General features: G+C 41.9%; 1 protein-coding gene across 2 annotated transcripts in view; it reads right to left on the bottom strand.

Annotated features, from left to right (window-relative positions):
* The window catches only part of Far2 (fatty acyl-CoA reductase 2), a 115,734-nt gene that overhangs the window by 22,018 nt on the left and 75,373 nt on the right, over positions 1-18,343 (bottom strand). For both annotated transcript variants that reach the window (XM_052719105.1, XM_052719104.1), the window contains exons 2-3: positions 16,984-17,211; positions 3,173-3,348 (exon numbers count right to left, since the gene is read on the bottom strand). In XM_052719105.1, coding sequence (XP_052575065.1) covers positions 3,173-3,348; positions 16,984-17,172 — 365 coding nt within the window. In that variant the 5' untranslated portion in view covers positions 17,173-17,211. The remainder of the gene's footprint in view (positions 1-3,172; positions 3,349-16,983; positions 17,212-18,343) is intronic.

Below are 18,343 nucleotides of genomic sequence, written 5' to 3'. Positions count from 1 at the left end.
TGCCACACTGCCAGTGTACCTTCTGCAGTGACTGGGGTGCCACACTGCGAGGGTGCCACACTGCGAGTGTACTTATCCTAGTGGCGGATGTACCAAGCTTTAACTGGTGTATGTGCAATGACTATACTTACTTCAGTAATAGGTAAATGGCTCAGGTATTGGTGGCACATCAGAGACAAGAAAAGAATTGGTCCCTAGATGCACAATTCTATGACACTTGAAATTGTGATGTGCTCCTGGCATGTGGGGTCCTTCGTCCTCATCACTGAAGCACTGGACGTACTGTGTCTAGAGGTTACATGATTCTAATCAGTAAAACAGAGAACACAGTCCTCTGAATTGATCAAGTGGCCATTGAAAAAACAAAACCAAACAAATGAAGACTCTAGCTCAAGAAGGTGAAAAATACAAATAACTTGGAGAGAACTAAGAGTAGATATTTGAAAGAACAATATAAGTTGTTGTTGTAAGGATCCAGGCTAGCCATGAAGATTGATGCCAAATCCTAAATTGTAGCTGATACTGTAGAAAGCTATATAAACTCAGTATAAGCAGTAAGATGGCCATGCTGTGGGAGGTTCTGTATGGCAAATGTGTTGCTAATTAGTCAATAAATAAAGCACTGATTGGCCATTGGCTAGGCAGGAAGTGTAGGCGGGACAAGGAGGAGAATAAAGCTGGGAAGTGGAAGGCTGAGTCAGAGAGACACTGCCAGCCGCCATGATGACAAACAGCATGTGAAGATGCCGGTAAGCCATGAGCCATGTGGCAAGGTATAGATTTATGGAAATGGATTAATTTAAGCTGTAAGAACAGTTAGCAAGAAGCCTGCCACGGCCATACAGTTTGTAAGCAATACAAGTCTCTGTGTTTACTTGGTCGGGTCTGAGTGGCTGTGGGACTGGTGGGTGAGAGAGATTTGTCCTGACTGTGGGCCAGGCAGGAAAACTCTCAAGCTACATGGCCAGAATTCACTTAAGAGACACATGCTTTATTCAATATCAGGAAACTCATTACTCTAAGTTAGCTCAAAAAGAGGAGGAAAACTATATGATCCCACATACATTATTGTGTGTGTGTGTGTGTGTGTGAGTGTGTGTGTGTGTGTGTGTGTGTGTATGTGTATGTGTGTATGTGTGTGTGTATGCATGTGCGCATCTGAGTGTAGGTACCCACACAGGCCAGAGACATTGGATACCCTGGAAGCAGAGTTACAGGTGGTTGTGAGCCACCCACTGTGGGTGCTAGGAACCAAACTAGGATCCTCTGCAAGAGCAGTACACACTCCTCTGTGCCATCTCTCCAGCTTTTTTTTTTTTTGAAAAAAATTTAAATGACATTTTATATCCATTTCCTATTTAAATAAATGTACTAATGAAGTGATAAAAGAGCACACATTTCAAGTTCTATCCAAAGCTATGCTTTGCGGTGAGAGGATAGGAGTACTGCCTTTCAAGGGTAAGAAGGATGCCTCCAGACATTGCCAGTTAGTCCTTGGAGTTACTACAAGGAACTACCTTGTTACTGGAAAGAAAAACAAAATTAATAAACAGATGTAAAACACTGAAAACCCAGTCACAAAAATTGCTGTAATATAAAATTATGTATTTGGAAAATAAGCAAAAGAAGCTTAAAAATTAGAATCCAGAGGATCCATTCAGTAAAATATTTACTAAAAATTATGGCAAAATGCTAAAATCCCATTCTATATCTAAATGAAAACTAGAACATACAGTGGCCTAAAGGCACACATTCAAATGAGCGCCTGTACTTAAAGGAATCATAAGGGGATAGATAAAACGTCATCAATTTCATTCATGTATTAAAGTGGAATAAGTGGAAATACATTGTCATTGAATGAGAAGAATTGGTATTTTTAAAATGTTAGCTTTTTCTAAATGAAGCTATATATTGAAGGTAACTTGGAAAAATTACACTAAATTTAAATAAATAGCACCACATGAGAATAGTGTGCTATTTCTATTTTAAAAGGGTTCTATGAGTATTCATGGCTTAATCAAAATTAGTTTTTAAAATGGTGTGATATTTTCTGAGAAAGTCTGATCAATGGAAGAAGTAGGGCTAGTAATTTAGGACAAGAATCTGGTTTCATAGATTCAAAACTAGACCCCTTGATAAGCATTGATTGAGAATGAACCATCTCAAAGGATTAGAGAAAAGGAAAACTACTGTCTTCATACCCAACTCACTATTTTTGTAGAATTTCCCTGACCATTCCTGTTCATAGTTAAAAGCATTTAAAAGGGGCTGGCTGTGGTGGTGCACACCTTTAATCCCAGCACCCAAGAGGCAGAGGCAGGCAGATAGCTGTACATTCCAGGCCAGCCTGGTCAATGTGGTGAGTTCCAAGACAGCCAGGGTTATATAGAGAGACCCTGTCTCAAAATAAATGATTAAATAATAATGAATGAATAAAGACATTTCAAATATCTAAATATAAAAGCAAAATTACAATAATAATCCAAGAAATTATGAATGTACATTAAGTAACAAAGAGTAAAAAAATGCAGGTAAGCTGAAATATGTTGAGCTTTATAAAAGCTAAAGTTAATATGTGGAAGCTTCCAAGTGAAATTGTAATCAGTAAAAAAAAAAAAAAACAAACTCAGTTTGAAATAGGAAAACAACATGAACAGGCATTTCACAAAAGAATAAAATATCAATAAGCACTTAAGCATGTCAACCTTTCTAATCATCAAAGAAATAAAGAAAAATATGTAATACCATGTCCACTGTCATTCCAACAGCACTGGACAGGGTACAGAATGCTCCCAACAGGAGCTCCAACACCCTTTCTTTGAAGTTGAGCCCATGTCTGCATAACTACAGCAGCCGGTAGAAAGGTGTGTGTGTGTGTGTGTGTGTGTGTGTGTGTGTGTGTGTGTGTGTGTGTGTGTGCCCGCCATGATAGACTGCTGCCTCTGCACAGTGGGACATGGAGACGTTCTGAAGATTCTTGTATGTTTCTTTTTAAACTTTTCACTGGCATGTTTTGTGGTTCTTTTTTTCCTTTTTATGAAGATTCTTACACACACACACACACACACACACACACACACACACACACACACACCTGTCTCCATATCCCACTGTGCAGAGGCAGAGAGAGACAGAGAGTGCTATAAGCCACAAGAGTACAGAGGGAGTATACCTCAGATGTGCATCAAAACGCACAGTGGCCGCACAGTGGAAGATAATATTGGTGCAAGACAGAAGTTCCTGCATGTCCTCCTTGCTGATGGCGAAGTCACGCTGGTTGAGGTCTGCAGAGATGGGTCTGATTTTCTCATGCACATTTGGACAGACTTCTTTGACTTTCTCAAACAGCTGAAACAGAAATTCACAGGCCATGAGCCTCATTAACACCACAAAGCCTTGCTTTGTGTATATGTCTTTCATTATAGCACTCACACCCTGGTTTTAGTTGTAATACTCGTGTTTTCAACGAAGGTGTCTCCACAGTCAAGAGTCCTACGCATTTTACACATGCATTTGGTGTAATTTGGATCCTCTTAACTCCAGGAACATCTGAAAAAGGAATGCCTAATAATCAGTCAGGTGCATATTTTGAACTCTGCCCTGGAGATGAAGGGGTGATGGTCACTGTACTGGATAGTTTCATGCCAACTTGACACAACTAGAGTCATCTGAGAGAAGGGAACCTCAATTGAGAAAATGCCTCCATAAGACTGGGCTGTAGGCAAGTGTGTAGGGCATTTTCTTAATTAGTGACTGATGTAGGGGGCCCAGCCCGTTGTGGATGGTACAAACTGAGCCGGTCATCCTGGGTGCTGTAAGAAAGCAGGCTAAGCAAGCCTTGTAGAGCAAGCCAGTAAGCAGCACTCCTCCATGGCCTCTGTGTTACTTTCTGCCTCCGGGTTCCTGCCCTGACTTTCTTCAGTGATGATCAGTAATGTGTAAGTGGAATGAACCCTTTCCTCCCCGAGTTCCTTTTGGTCATGGTGTTTATCACAGTAACAAAAGCCATAACTAAGTCACCTCCTCCTTACCTGACTCCCTTCATCCTTTAGTCTCATATTTACACATGGGGATAGTTTTTACTTTTTATATGAGAAATAATGGTTTTCAGGGCTGGGTTATTGGCCTTTAGCAAACAACATTAAGCTAGCAAACAACTTGCTTAATGGGCTGAGATACAAAGATATAAGCACTAATGTAATTGGAAAATAAAAAATTAGGTAAACATTTTATGAGTAAAACAGAAATGTTATGTAATCATAGTCTAATATCAATGGCAGTTAATGTCAAGGGTTACATGAGCTCATGTACTTTTGCACTGGATTTTAACTGTTTTTTTTTTTTTTAGCATTTTTATTTTTGAAGGGACAAGAGATGAAAACAACAATTTTAGCTCTTATTACATTTACTCAAGTGGGTTGATTCTCTGCTTTCCCCACCACACAGATTCTTAGATTCAATTTGCATTTTCTATTGTTTTGAAAACACCATTTTAGTGAAAACAATCTTGTTTCCAAACATTTTGTTAAGGTGGAGTTTCCATATAGCATCCATGGGGATAAATGTTTAGAAGTATTAAGAACAGGCAAAGTTTGTCTTTGGTTTTTTAAGCATAAGGCAATACCAGAGACAGGCCCCTTTGTCCGCAGACTCTGAAGACAGTGTGCTACTTGATTCATAGTAGCAGGCTCTTTTGTTGAGTAATAAAACATTAAATCTGGGCTTGGGATACAGCTCAGTTGGCAACGTGTCTGCCTCCCATGCACAAGGCCCTGGTTTGACCCCCAGCATTGCATAAAACCAGGCATGGTGATGCACATCAACAATCCCAGCACTCAAGTTCAAGGTCATCTCTTCTAGTTAGCCACTTTGAGGATAGCTTGGATTGCAGGAGACCCTATTTCAAAAACAAAACAACAGCAAAAAATTCAGGTAGGCAGAGAAATCATATTTTATTTGCATCAGGCAAGAGCAGGCTCAAAGACATCCTTGGAGCTGGATGAAGATGACTAGGGAAGGAACTCAGTTCCACAGGCAGCCAGCGCGCGCCATGCTTCCATCCCCTCAGCTCCACAGGCAGCCAGCGCGCGCCATGCTTCCATCCCCTCAGTTCCACAGGCAGCCAGCGCGCGCCATGCTTCCATCCCCTCAGCTCCACAGGCAGCCAGCGCGCGCCATGCTTCCATCCCCAAGCTTCTACTTTCTACGTGGAAGGGCTGGCCTATCAAGAGATACCACTACAGTTCTGAAGATAATTAGGTTGGGCCGGTCCTCGATGTTTTGTTCTGACATCTGGGATAGATAAGGTTGATAAAATATTCAATCTCACTAAAGAGGTCATTCTAGCTCTTGGAGACAGAACTTTAACAGTTCTAATCTTGATCAATTATAAATATGCTAAATGTTTGCTTTTACAATCAAATGTTTCCCCTGTGATAGTTCTTTTTAGCCATACAACAAATGTACAAGTTTGTGTGAAATGTTTGCAATTTCCCTGTTTTAGTAACTGAATTTATATAACCATCTTTGAGTCTATGGTAGAATTTTCTTCACTAACTTGTTTGTGGTTCTGTGGACACTGACTTTGGAGAGGAGCATGTATTGGGTGGAGAGTGAATGTATCACACCTGTGCACTGCCTTTGGAAGAGTTCAGGGCTGGAATTTGGACTCTTACAATGAAGGGGTGACCCCCATGGCCTCATTTGGGAGGCATCCACAGGAGGTTTGGCTTTGTTTTCTGGGCATCACTGAATGTAATCTTTCATGAGGGCCTTTACTCTCTATTCCTTCTATTTAATCCCTCTCTTCAAATAGACTTCTACTATCTAGTCCCAGTAACACACCAGTACTTGTTTAGTTACTACTTTGATTCTGTGGGGGGAAATGGTGAGGTCTGTTAAGTTAAAGGGTAGACTGTGGACTGTCCAAGAGCTCTGAAGTGAAAGAATTTTCTAAGGAATTTTCAGGGTGCTGAATTAAAAAGTACATCAGGAGATGTGGGGGGTGTTAGCTCCAGTTCAGGTGCAGGGCAATTAAGTATGTCCATATAAACCATACTGAAGAACTTATACATCTAATTTAAAGTCTCTCTCCTCTCTCTCTCTCTCTCTCTCTCTCTCTCTCTCTCTCTCTCTCTCTCTCTCTCTCTCTCTCTCACACACACACACACACACACACACACACACACACACACACACACACACACCACAAAGCATCAGGATCTTACTCATTGCTAGCTATTCCCATAGGCTATAAAGGGTCAATCTGTAAGTTTTTAATTGCTTCATTGAGGACCGTTGCTATAACACCACAAGACAATGTGGTATGAGCATGTGGTTAGGACTGCCTGGAAGGTATAGAAGGGTCTGGATCAACAGCTTGGGCACCTGTGCTTGGTACCAGGTGTGTAATGACTATGGCAAATGACACACTACAGGTGTGTACCAGAACTGTGTATTCTGGAAAGACATCAGATCCTCTGTCATCACAATGGGTTGGGCTAAATCCCCAGTCTGCTCTTTATTGTTCAAGTAACAAGAACAAGTTGTGAAGTTCTCTGGGCCTTTTCTGCACATTTACTTAAAATGCCAATCATGGAACTGTATCATCCTGTGACCTTAGAGAATTAGAGATTAAATATGTGAAGCTATTCTTGAGAACAGCTTTTCACTGGTCAGAATTTCAGTTCACTTTTCATAAGAACCTATAATCAGCACTAACGGTGGCACATATTTCATTAGTCACCTTTTTGTTCTTTATCCCAACAAGGTAGGTTCCATAGTGTACTTTGAGAATAAGTATGTGGGCAGAAAGGCATTAGCTAGAAGATGGAGGCCAACCATAAGATTATTTCTAGGCTCTAATAGGACCATTAAGAAGGGAAGGTGCTGATGGATACTTAGACGGGTCCAGCAACACTTTACCTCCTAATGGTTTTGTCACCAAGGAATCAGGCTCTTCCTGCAGAGGAGGTAAGAGTGCCACGGAGGACGTATGGTCCCAGAGGAGCTGCCTTCCAGCTTTGCTTCGTCACCTCCTCTGCACAGATAACACAGCCCTGGGGAGAGGACAGTTTTCTGGGATTAATTTCTCATCTATGACATAAGAATAAACACGTCACAAGGATTCCTAAGATTAAATATAATAATGAAAGTCAGTGCTTAGCATAACACACGTCACTTAATAGGTCCCTAAAACAAAGGAAACTCTCTTTCTGATTTTAATGTTCTGTATTTCCCAAAGTTGTCAAGCTGGGAGTCCTCCTCTCTTTTCTTCTCCCCTCCCCTTCTCTCCTCTCCCCTCCTCTCTCTCCCCTCTCCCTCTCTTCTCTTCTCTCCTCACTACCTTCCACTGTGTTGAAGAAGCTCTGTGATGTAAGTTGAAGATCTAACTGAAGATCAGCTACATTTTTAAAAGTATGCTTTTGTAAACTGAGCCCACAAAGGTTTTCTAGTGAGGTCTGAGCTTGCTTCACACAGCAGGGCTGCATTAGGGGATGGCTTGACCACGTGTGTGGTTACCAGGTGTTTGGGATGGTCTGCACTTGACTGTGCTGGGGGGAAGTCTTATGCTCCACCCCTTGGCATCCTTTAAAAGCCCTTTAGTAGAGACAGAAGGGGCTGGTGGGAATTGACCCAGGCCCTTCCAAGGCTATCCTGTTTGTCTCTCTCCTCTATATTTCTATCTAAATATTTCTCATTTCTCCCTGCTCAAGAGTACCCTGGGGGAAAAGTGAGGGCAAGCCTCCCACAGATAGTGCCAGAAACAGAGACCCAGGGACTTGGTGAAAGTTTGGGGAGAAAGTCCCACCAAAAGCAGTTGGACTTGTCTGGTTTTGTAGTGAAAGTGAAGGCAGGGGGATTTTATCCTCAAGAATTATAGTGAGGCGGTGAAATGCCGGTGTTGCAAAGTGAGGCTGCAGCGTAGATATCTCTCTATCTAGGTTTCTTTCTCTCTCTTTCTTAAAATTCTATCTATAAAAATTAAGGAAGGTAGAATGTAAAAATATAGTATAAGAAAAAATTTAGAGTAGAGTAGGAATATTGGGAAGAAGTCTTAGATAAGATAAACAATAAGATGGAGGAACTATGGGGCTATGAACGCAAACTGGAAAAAGTCAGAGAAAAAAAATTATCAAAGAGGAGAAAATACAGGGAGAAAAAGTTTCCTGTGGGAAGCTTTTGGTCTGTGAACAGTTTAAGTCCCAGGTGGCAGGGAAAAGAATTTTCCCTGAGACAGATACAGGTAAAATAAAACTTTTCACTCTGCTGACACTGCCACTGTGTGGAAACACCATACCATCAGAACTAGTTTCCTCTTGACTATGAAGCCAAAAGTTTAGAGAGTAGACATCTTGGAAAAACTTGGTGGTCCTTCTCCCTCAAAAAATGAAAGCTTTCTTGGAAATACTTAATCTCTCTCTAAAAATACTAAAAAGATTTTCAGATCTTTGCTTCTCAGAAATTTCTCTTTCTGTAATGGCAAAAAATAGATTCACCTGGAAATCTATGGGAAAATCACCTGTGGTTTGCTCTAAGAAAAAAACAAAGACCTCTTGGAACAAGGCAAATTCTCTCTGCTAAGCCTTGTCTCTCTAAGCTAGAGAAAAACAGTGGCCAGTTTCCTGAGGCAAGGGCCTGGTGAGAAAGAGTGCAGGCAGGCAATGGAGCGGGGACAGATTCCTCCCCGAAAGGTGTAGGACCTGGGGAAAGCTGCAAGCACAGAAAAGCAGGGTCTAAGTTCCAAGCAGCAGCTGCAATGGCAGCATGGGAAAAGCTGAGGCAGATTGGGGAGAGAAGCTAGAAGCAGTTAGCACAGGAGCAGAGCCGCAGCTGAGGTATCTGCGGCTCTGCATCTTGGGGGAAGGAACAAGCGGGGACAAGACAAACAAAGACCTATCAGGGAAAAAAGTCTCTCTAAAAAGGCTGTGAAAAAAAGCTTTATTTTAAGTACTATCATTTTTTCACTAACCCGGTAAAGGTGGAAGAGCAAGCCCTGAAGGAATTTTGCTTCAAGCACAAAAGGACCTGCCTGAATACGCGTGAGCAGGTGGCTATGACTCAGTTCTGGGGACTGTATCAGGAAGGAAAAACACCTGTCATTGCCAGCTCAGAGAGAACAGAAATTTCTTGATCTCCTGTCATAAAAAAGCAAAAATCTTCACTCAAAAACCCATTGAAAAAAGCAAAAGCAGGAAAACAAACCATGTAGGCAGGAACAGGAGTGTGGTGAACCCAAAGGGCATCATGGGAAATGTAGTAATAGCATGATTCTATAGAGAAAGGCTTTCTGGGAAACAAAGTTTTCAGCTAAAAATGGTGGTACTGCCCCCCAAAAGTATTTTTTTTCAGCTGCAAGTGAAGTTTTTTTTCAAAGCAATGCTAGAAAGCTTAGTCCTACCTCCTGAGAACTAAGAACAGGTGAACAACTTACCTCTAAGGAGATAATTAAAGTGCTAGTACCATTTGTCAGCAAGTCACTTTGAAAACTTTAAGAAACCAAGGGAAAGTGGTCCGTACACTGGAAAACTGGTTTGTAGAAGGGGACCAAACTTTAGAAAATATAGCTGTCTTACAAAGTAGTTGCTTCACTTGCAAGTTGCCTATAAGAAATCAATGTTTGCTCAGTAAATGCACTGATGTTTGTGAGAATAGGAAAAATGTACCAAGTACTAAAGGCTAAAAAGCTACAACTACAGTCTGAGTTAAATAACTCATGGTCAGAGTATGTCACAGCTGCTAATAGAAATCACATCAGGGGTTGAGAAGCTAATGAATGAAGTGAAAATACTAAATCATGAAAATGTTCTTCCTCAGAGTAAGCTAATGAAGGATGTGTTTCATGAAACATCTATGTTCTTGACTCCTTTGACAGTAGCAGTTTTGGTGAACAAATAACCTTGCCAGAAATATTGGGCTAATAAAAATCTATCAGACACATCAGCATTGTTAAAGAACTCATGGCAAATACAGCTTTAAAAAATCAAGAAGAGGGAATTTTACCCCATTTTACCCTCAGTCAAGTCTAAAAGCCACTATTTTAACCTTAGTTAAGCTTGGAGCCACACTGCTTTTGTTTGACTAGCAGCAAATTGATGCAGATTTGAGACAATGCCTAATAGCTGTGCAAGGAGTTTTGGTTAAGAGTTTTATGGTAGCTCAATATGGTAATTTTACCCTTGCCCTGATGTGAGGCTTTTCGGTAGAGCAAACTGAAAGTTCTGCTGTAACAGAAATGTTTGTCTGAATTGTGGCACAGGGGAGCTGCAATGAGTTGGGTAAAGGGACAGCCCCTAGTTAGAAACTGTCTGCCACCGAGTGCATCTGTGCTGGTTCCGGAACAGCTGGAAGAGCCAGCGGGAAAGGTGACTTTTGGGGAGTGGCATTGTTCTGAGTGTTACAGCCACTAGCAACAAGTGTTACAACTCCATAGAGACAGAACTCACTAAATCCCAGGGTTGAGAGAGCCATTGCCAAATTAGGGTCTTGTTTAGAACTCTCAAGAACTTTCAGAATGATAGCAAAGCTGACTATAAACTCTGAACTTTAGAAATGATTTGCACACTTCCTGTCTTGTTAAATGTTAGTTTAAGAAATCTCTTTTAAATGTTAAGAAATCTCTTCTAGATGCTTGCTAGTGTAGGCCTTCTAAGAAATCTCTTCTAGATATGTGCTAAATCTTGTAAAATAGTTTCCTTATGAATATAAGTTTGTAAAATAGATCTATAGAGTTTCCTCTTGAATATAAGTTTGATATTTCTCTGATGAGGTTTGCATCAAGAGTTTATTGATTTAAAAAGGGCTTGGCACAGCTAAGGCTGTTATAGACATCTTAAATCCATTCCAAAAAAGATATGCCATCTTTATCATCCTCTACTCCTGTACTGGGAGGTGAGGCAGCTATGGAGATCACTGTGGAGGTTGTAAGCTCAATAGGAACCTGGGCCAGAGCTAAATTAAACTCAGTACCCCCTCTTGCCAGAGGCTGAGGGTCAGGGATGGGCAACTTGCTCTTGATAGCTTCCAGCCTAAGACAGAGTATGCTCGATGGAAAGCATATCTCCATGATGGATAATGGAAGAAATAATCATGGAGAACGACCTAAGATAGACCTCAGTCTATCTGATGGGACCTGAGGGGCTCTTTAAAAAATTAATAGGAAGGATGTGTGGGAGCCCACAAAGGTTTTCTAGTGAGATCTGTGCTTGCTTTATACAGCAGGGCTGCATTAGGGGATGGCTTGACCACATGTGTGGTCACCAGGTATTGGGATGGTCTGCACTTGACTGTGCTGCGGGGGAAGTCTTATGCTCTACCCCTTGGCATTCCTTTAAAAGTCCTTTAGTAGAGACAGAAGGGGCTGGTGGGAATTGACCCAGACCCTCCCAAGGCTATCCTATGTTTTTAACTGTCTTTCTCTCCTCTATATTTTTATCTAAATATTTCTCGTTTCTCCCTGCTCAGGAGTACCCTGGGGGAAAAAGTGAGGGTAGGTCCCCCAACAGTAAACCATGAGATGTTTGGAATTCCTGTGATGTTAGTATTTCTTCTAGTTATCTCACATTTATAGAGCTTTCTTGCCTTTGTCTCTGTAGTGTTAAAGTAGAACCCAGCGTCACACCCAGCACTCTGCCATCAGGTGACACCCCCAGCAAGAAGCCTCTCCCTTTTTGTGGGACAGTTTCCTGGGTAGGAGTGAGGCAATAATGGGACAAAACGGGCTTTGAGAGTTTAAAATACAATTTCTTGTTTCCAGTTGTCTTTGTTTCATCTAGAGAGAGTTAATAGAACTATTAATGACAGTCACAAAGCCCAGCTCTCAGGGTGGGCTGGAGAACCATGGGAATGTTGTTGGTTTCTTTATAAAATCATCTAAATTAACAAGGTCAGATTTTACTTTTCTATTTTCAGGCATTATTTAATTCAAAGTTAGTGTTTTTTATGTCAAATCCCTTTATTTAGCCACTCTAAAATGTATACATCATTTTTATTTCATTATAATAGGCTATATACAGCTATTTTCATATAAGTATGTGTACCTAGAGTGTATTCAGAGTTGGTATTTTTTTGTTTGTTTGTTCAGTTAATTTTTAAAATGCCTGTTAGGGATTAATTGTCTCGTCTATGAACTGCTGAGCAGTGATAGCCATAAAAGGACTCAATGAAGTATTTCTTAAAACATTGTTTTCCATTGTCTCAAATCAAGCTGTGTTGTGTGAGCTGAGGTCATGGCTGTAAGCCTTGCCTGCAATCATCCTCTGTATTTCAAAGTTCATTTGCCTCAAGGACAATTGAAAGCTTATTGAGTAAATTCTGCTTTTCCAGGGAAGCTTACATAGTGTCCAATGTACCAAGCCAAACGACAGATTTGGCTTATAAAATACAGCATAATGCTGTATGTGGGCCCATGCTTTTAGTCCAAGTGCTTGGGAGGCAGATGAAGGAAGATCTCTGAGAGTTCAAAGACAGCTTAGTCTATGTAGCAGTTTCCAGGCCAGCCAGGGCTGCACAGTGAGATCCTATCTCAAAAAATATTTCAAAAAATGTGAAAATACTTAAGAATTAGGAGCTCTAAGTAAGAAAACGAGTCTTTTCTGGTTCTCTGTGGCCAGTGGATTAAAAAGTTCTTTGAAAGTTTGTCTCTCTCTGTAATCAGGAAAACAGAAAGAGGGAGGCAGCAGCTATATATGCCACAGAAGGAGAAGAAAGCAATATATGAGTTTTGATGGACAGAACCGAACTCTTCTCCACCATAATCCTAGGTATAGATAATCAGAGGCAAACTTTGCACCATGTGTATGCAGTGCTCACAGAAGCCAGAAAAGGGAAGTGGAACCCATGGAACTGGAGCTCTGCATGGATGGTTGTAAGCCACCATGTGAACTGAACCTGGGCCCTCTGTAAGATCAGCAAGTGCTCTTAACCACTGAGTCATCTCTCTAGCCTCTTTTTATGCTTTCTTAGTTGAAGACTCAGTGAGAATAATGCTGTTTCAAGAGTGGCAAGTGCTACACCTTTACTCAAATGGATTTGCCAAAGCCACTATTACATTTATTACCCCTATATTTCCTCTGTAATTTGAGATGTAAGACCTTTTCATTAACATTCACTTCCCTCCACATATAGCCCAATGCTGGCAATAGATACTCAACCTGTCTTTGTTGAATGAAGAAGTTCAGGGCATTCCAGGATTTAAGGTTTGGGATCTTATCACAATTCCCATTCCTTCTTGTACTTACTCATCAACTGTTTCATGCATGCATTTCACTTGGGACAGGCTGACCTACTGTGTGCACTAACCATGGGATTTCCTTTTCTTTCTAGATTCAAAGAACACTTGACCCTAAGTCTGCATACATCCACTGGTTCCCACCTTCTTGAAGACAAGGAGAAGACAACCTTCCCCAACCACCACAGCAACAGAGGGGCAGGGAAGAACCTTCTAGAAGGTGGAGTAATTGTCCACAAAAAGTGATGGGAAAGAGACCTCTTACCAGAGAGACCAGTCAGAGATCAGGTAAGAGACCTCTTCCTACTCCACTCTATAATCTTCTAAAGGAGTCTTCTCAGTTCCTAACAAGCATATTTCTTAATAGATACAGCCCAGTCTTGCTACCCGTCATTTTGAATAGCTTTCTTCGTTTAATTTTTTTTCTTAAATAGTTACCTTGTTTCTGTCCTACTGCTGTATGTGAAGTTCGAGTTATACGGCTTGCTGGCAGCTGCTGCAGCACAGCAGATGACAACCAGTGCTCAGCATGCCGACCCACCAGATGAGCAACTCTCTGATGGGGAGCCCCGCTTGGCAAAGCCGTGAGGTCGCTGGCTGTAAAGGATTGGTTGCTTCTGTCTGCAATTTTTCTCATGTGCCACTACATTTCTTCCCTAATAACAGATAGGGAAAATATTCCTTCTTTTGGGCACATATATAGCTGTGGATGGTCAGGAAGATGATTTCTGCTTAAGCTGTATAATTCTGATGAATAGAAATAATACTAGGATATTTTTCATAACTGACATAGGGAAGTAACAGTATTACCAGTCACAAAGACAGCTAATTTTAGACTTCAGAACAAATTCAAAAAAGACTAGCTGCCCCTACAGAGAATACACAAGGACAAGTTACCAAACCAAAGTCAGGCACAAAGCAACTTTAGTAGAACATAATTCTCTCAGCAGTTGACTCTCTGCAATACTCCTTACCACTCAAGGTTCAGCCAACTAATTGTTTATTGCTTAGAGCCTGGGTTTCAATGTCGCTTTCTGTCTGAGAACCCTGACCACTCAGGCTACATGCACAGCCAAGTGTTATGCACTGGCCAGTCAATGTGACATCTTTAACCTGAGAGAAACTATGTGACTTATCATGTGTTATAAGAATGGGTCAGACCCTGAAAATGTAACATAATTGTCCAGAGTTTGGCAGTTGAAGTGTGTGTGTGTGTGTGTGTGTGTGTGTGTGTGTGTGTGTGTGTGTGCGCACACTGAAAGAGAAATGTAGCTGAGTGGGCAGAGAGATATAGAAGATGTAGCTGTATAGAAGAGAAACGTGTATGTAGGAGAGATGTACGTGCAGGAAGGGATGTGGCTGTATAGTGAAGGAGCTATGCAAGGGAGATGTATAGCTGTGGCTGTGTGGAGATTTGTAACTGTATGGAGACAAAGAAAATGAAGCTGTATAGCAAAGAGATGTAACTGTGCAAAAGAGGTATGTGGCTGTGTGGAGAATGTATGGAGAATATAACAATGTAGAATGTAACTATGTGGAGACTGAGATTTTCAGACAGAGGATCTTTTTAAAGATTGAAGTAAAAGAGAAAGTTACCATCAGAAAGCATGTATGTTTCCTTATTTTCCCTTCAGATAGAAATGTCTAACCCTTGCCGAATTCGTGGATTTTTTTTTTTAATACCCTGGACTGCTGGAGGCTGGCCCTCCAGTTAGTGATAAAGACTGCCAACCAAAAGCTGATGTCTCAGCACTTGGAAGAAGGAATGGTCTGTTCCCCAGAAACATGGACTCTGATTCAAGAATGGCATGAAGGGTAAGGCAGAAAGGAATTTTGTGACCTAAAGTGAAGACAGTGGGCGTTTCCTCATGGGCACCCACCTGTGTATTTCTCAGCCATGGGATGTGGCCCAGTGGCAGCCTTGCAGAGTGTGTGTGGACAGGAGTTAGGGGCACTACTTCCTGCCAAGACCAGATGTCTTCCTATAGAATCAGTCCTGTCTTTGTCCCCATTGTTAGTTGGCTAATGTCATCCATGGAGACCTCACTGGCTTGGGGGCAATGTGTGACAGATGGCGACCTCTCCATCAATCACCTTGGATCCTAAATGGCTAGTGTGTTGCCTCTTCTATCAGCTGGCTTTCAGGGAGGATGGGGGCTGTTTCAGCACATGCCCTTAATTCACATAGGCTAGAGAGACAATGGCTAGATCAGCTGCACATGTGAATGTTAACAGATACATCACAGGTTTGTGAAATCTGGGAGATTTAGATTTTTACGAGCCTGGCATGGTTGGTGCAGCCCTGGAATTCCAGCCCTTGGGAGGTTGAGTGAGTAGATTCTGAGCCTGAGACCAGTCTAGGCCATATAGCAAGACCCCATCTCAAACACAATAGTAATTAAAAAAGTCCCTCATTCATTTCTATTTTTACCTCTTATAAAAGTCGTGGTAAACTGATACAGAAGAGAATGTGGAAATGTATGTGTCTTTGATGGCTGTGAAACTGAAGAGAATGTGGAAATGTATGTGTCTTTGATGGCTGTGAAACTGAAGAGAATGTGGAAATGTATGTGTCTTTGATGGCTGTGAAACTGGTTTAGGCAATCCATGATTTGGCTTTAGGGATAATGAACAAAAGAGCTTGTCTGGGTAAAAGAACTCAGAGGTCATTGATAACATCTTTATAGTATGCAACATAATATTTTATGCATTGGTATCTCATTTAATCCTGTTATTTGATACACCGTATAGATAAACACGATGTGGCCGGGTTAGGCAACTGTGGCAAGCTCTCCATGCTGGGCTCTGTGTTTGGTGCCTTTTCTACTCTACTGTCTATGCTATTCCCTGTGCAAATTCAAGAGCTAAATGGAGTAGTAACCAGTTACTGAATACTTAGATTTCTAGAACCATCAATCGTCCGGACAATAGCTGTGAGACAAGAAGAAATTAAAAAGGGATACTGCCAGAACTGTATTTATGACACCAAGAGAGAGCCAAGCTTGGACAATAGAGCCATCCATGTCAAAGGTTGCCCTCCACTGATCCACTTCTGCCAGCTGGCCTAACTTTCGCTGGGTCCACAGCCTCTCAAATTCCCCAATGGAGAGCAAGTACCCAAAACAGGAACAGTGGGGAACACGTGAGATTCAAACCATTACAAAGATGATTTCCTTTCCTGTCCAATTATAATTGAAGCACCTCTGCCCTCCTTGGGGAACACACAGGTGTCACTGTTGTGTCTGTCTTCTTTTTTTCTGTCCCCTGTATGCTCTGGCATGTAGTTGGGAGTTTGTCTAGTTTCTTTAACAGTTGCTTTGATAAAATCCTCCCCCCAAGAAAAAACAACTTGAGGGTGAAAGATTTTACTTTAGCTCACAATTGAAAGTACAGTCCACCATAGCCAGGAAGTCAAGGCAGTAGGGGCTAGCTTGAAGGGACTGGTCACACGGGTTCCACAACCTGGCAGAGAGCTGTACATTCTTATGCTCACTCATCTTCATACAGTCCAGGATCCCAACCCAGCAAATGGGGAGGCTACCCATCTCAAATAACCTAATTAAGATAATCCCCCACAGGCATGCTAAACTGACCTAAATAACCGCTCACAGATGTACCTGGAGGCCTGCCTCCTGGTGACTCTAGTTCCTGTCAAGATGATAGTTAACACTAACATTACAGAGCTGTAAGGAAACATGAACAAAGTCACTCCTTGCCCATCATACGTGTCATACAAGGTATCCCACAGGACATACCTTACTGTTGAGGATCTGGAAAACCCTCTCCTGCAGTGTTTGTCCAGACTTAGGTCTCACGAGGATGTAAATGACTTTCAAATGGGGGCTGGTGCGGAACAACTTCTCCATCAGCACCTTGCCTAGGAAGCCTGTGGCCCCTGTGATGAGGACAGACTTGTTGCTGTAGAAAGCTGCGATCATGGACATGATTCCTCTGTTTTTCTTATATGGTCTGGGAAGAGGGTCCTGAAAAGAGAAAAAACATGCTACAATCTCAGAAATTTTAAAATTCTCAACCACTTGTAATATGTCCAGAGGTTTCGAATGGAGGAAAAATTGTGAGAACCACAAGATGCACCCTAGTCAACATTTCTGAACCTTCTCTATATCCTAGGCTTTATGCTGAGGACCATGGGAAAAAAGCTGAATGTGACACAGCCCTCAGTCTAATGCAGGACATAGATACAATGAGAGACCATTAAATACAACGTGGCCAGTGAAAACAGGAGCACTGACCATGGCTGTGGGATGGTGGCAGGCGCTGAGGACTTAGGTGTGGTGACAGTGGTAGTATTGGAAGGTGGTGACTTTAAGTTGAAGGCAGGCATGGGCTGAGGCAAGGGTGTTTTTGGTTTTAGAAACCAGGGTTTACATAGCTGTGATACCTGGTGCTCCTGCTCCTGTCCTACTGCCTTTTCTAAGTATATATGCTGTTCTCTTCCTTGGGCTGAAAAGAGGTGGCTATCATTTCCTGCATGTGCCACTCTAGGGGTTCAGCCATTTACACATAAAGAGCAGTTTTATAAGAGAAGCCTGAAACCATTGGTTTTGGGGTACCTAGAAAGAGCAGCAGGCACGGCAGCTGCCCAGGCCATTTGGGATCACTATTTGCAGGAGCACAGGAAAAGAGCTGACAAGTTATCTGAGGACCAGAGGTGACACAGACTCTGTGGCCACTGATGAGAAGACCTCCTGTAGACTGTAAAAGAGCAATTATTTGTCCTCTTCAATCCCAAGTGGGAGACTGACTGACAACAGCCCATGTGTGTCCCTGGTGCCCTCAGAGGCCAGAGAGAACATTGGATCTGCTGGAATCATAGCTATAGACAATTGTGAACAGCCATGTTGGTGCTGGGAATTGAACCCAAGTCCTCTGGAAGACAGTGATCTTACCTACAGAGCCATCTCTCCAGCCTTCATTTCAATATAGTTGATTAAATGCACCAAGTTTCTACTTATGTGAATAAGTATGTAAACCTATCTATTGTTGAAGCATGAACCACAGTGCAAGGCATCAGTGTCTCTAAGATAAAGTCAAACATGGCATCCAAAAAGCCAAGCACACGTAAATCCTGGTGTTTCTCTTTCCATTTGGAGA

The sequence above is a fragment of the Peromyscus californicus genome, unplaced genomic scaffold (assembly GCF_007827085.1).
Source record: "Peromyscus californicus insignis strain IS unplaced genomic scaffold, ASM782708v3 Scaffold_6__1_contigs__length_162567912, whole genome shotgun sequence".
In the NCBI taxonomy this organism is placed as follows: domain Eukaryota; kingdom Metazoa; phylum Chordata; class Mammalia; order Rodentia; family Cricetidae; genus Peromyscus; species Peromyscus californicus.
This window is presented reverse-complemented; position numbering and strand designations above follow the sequence as displayed.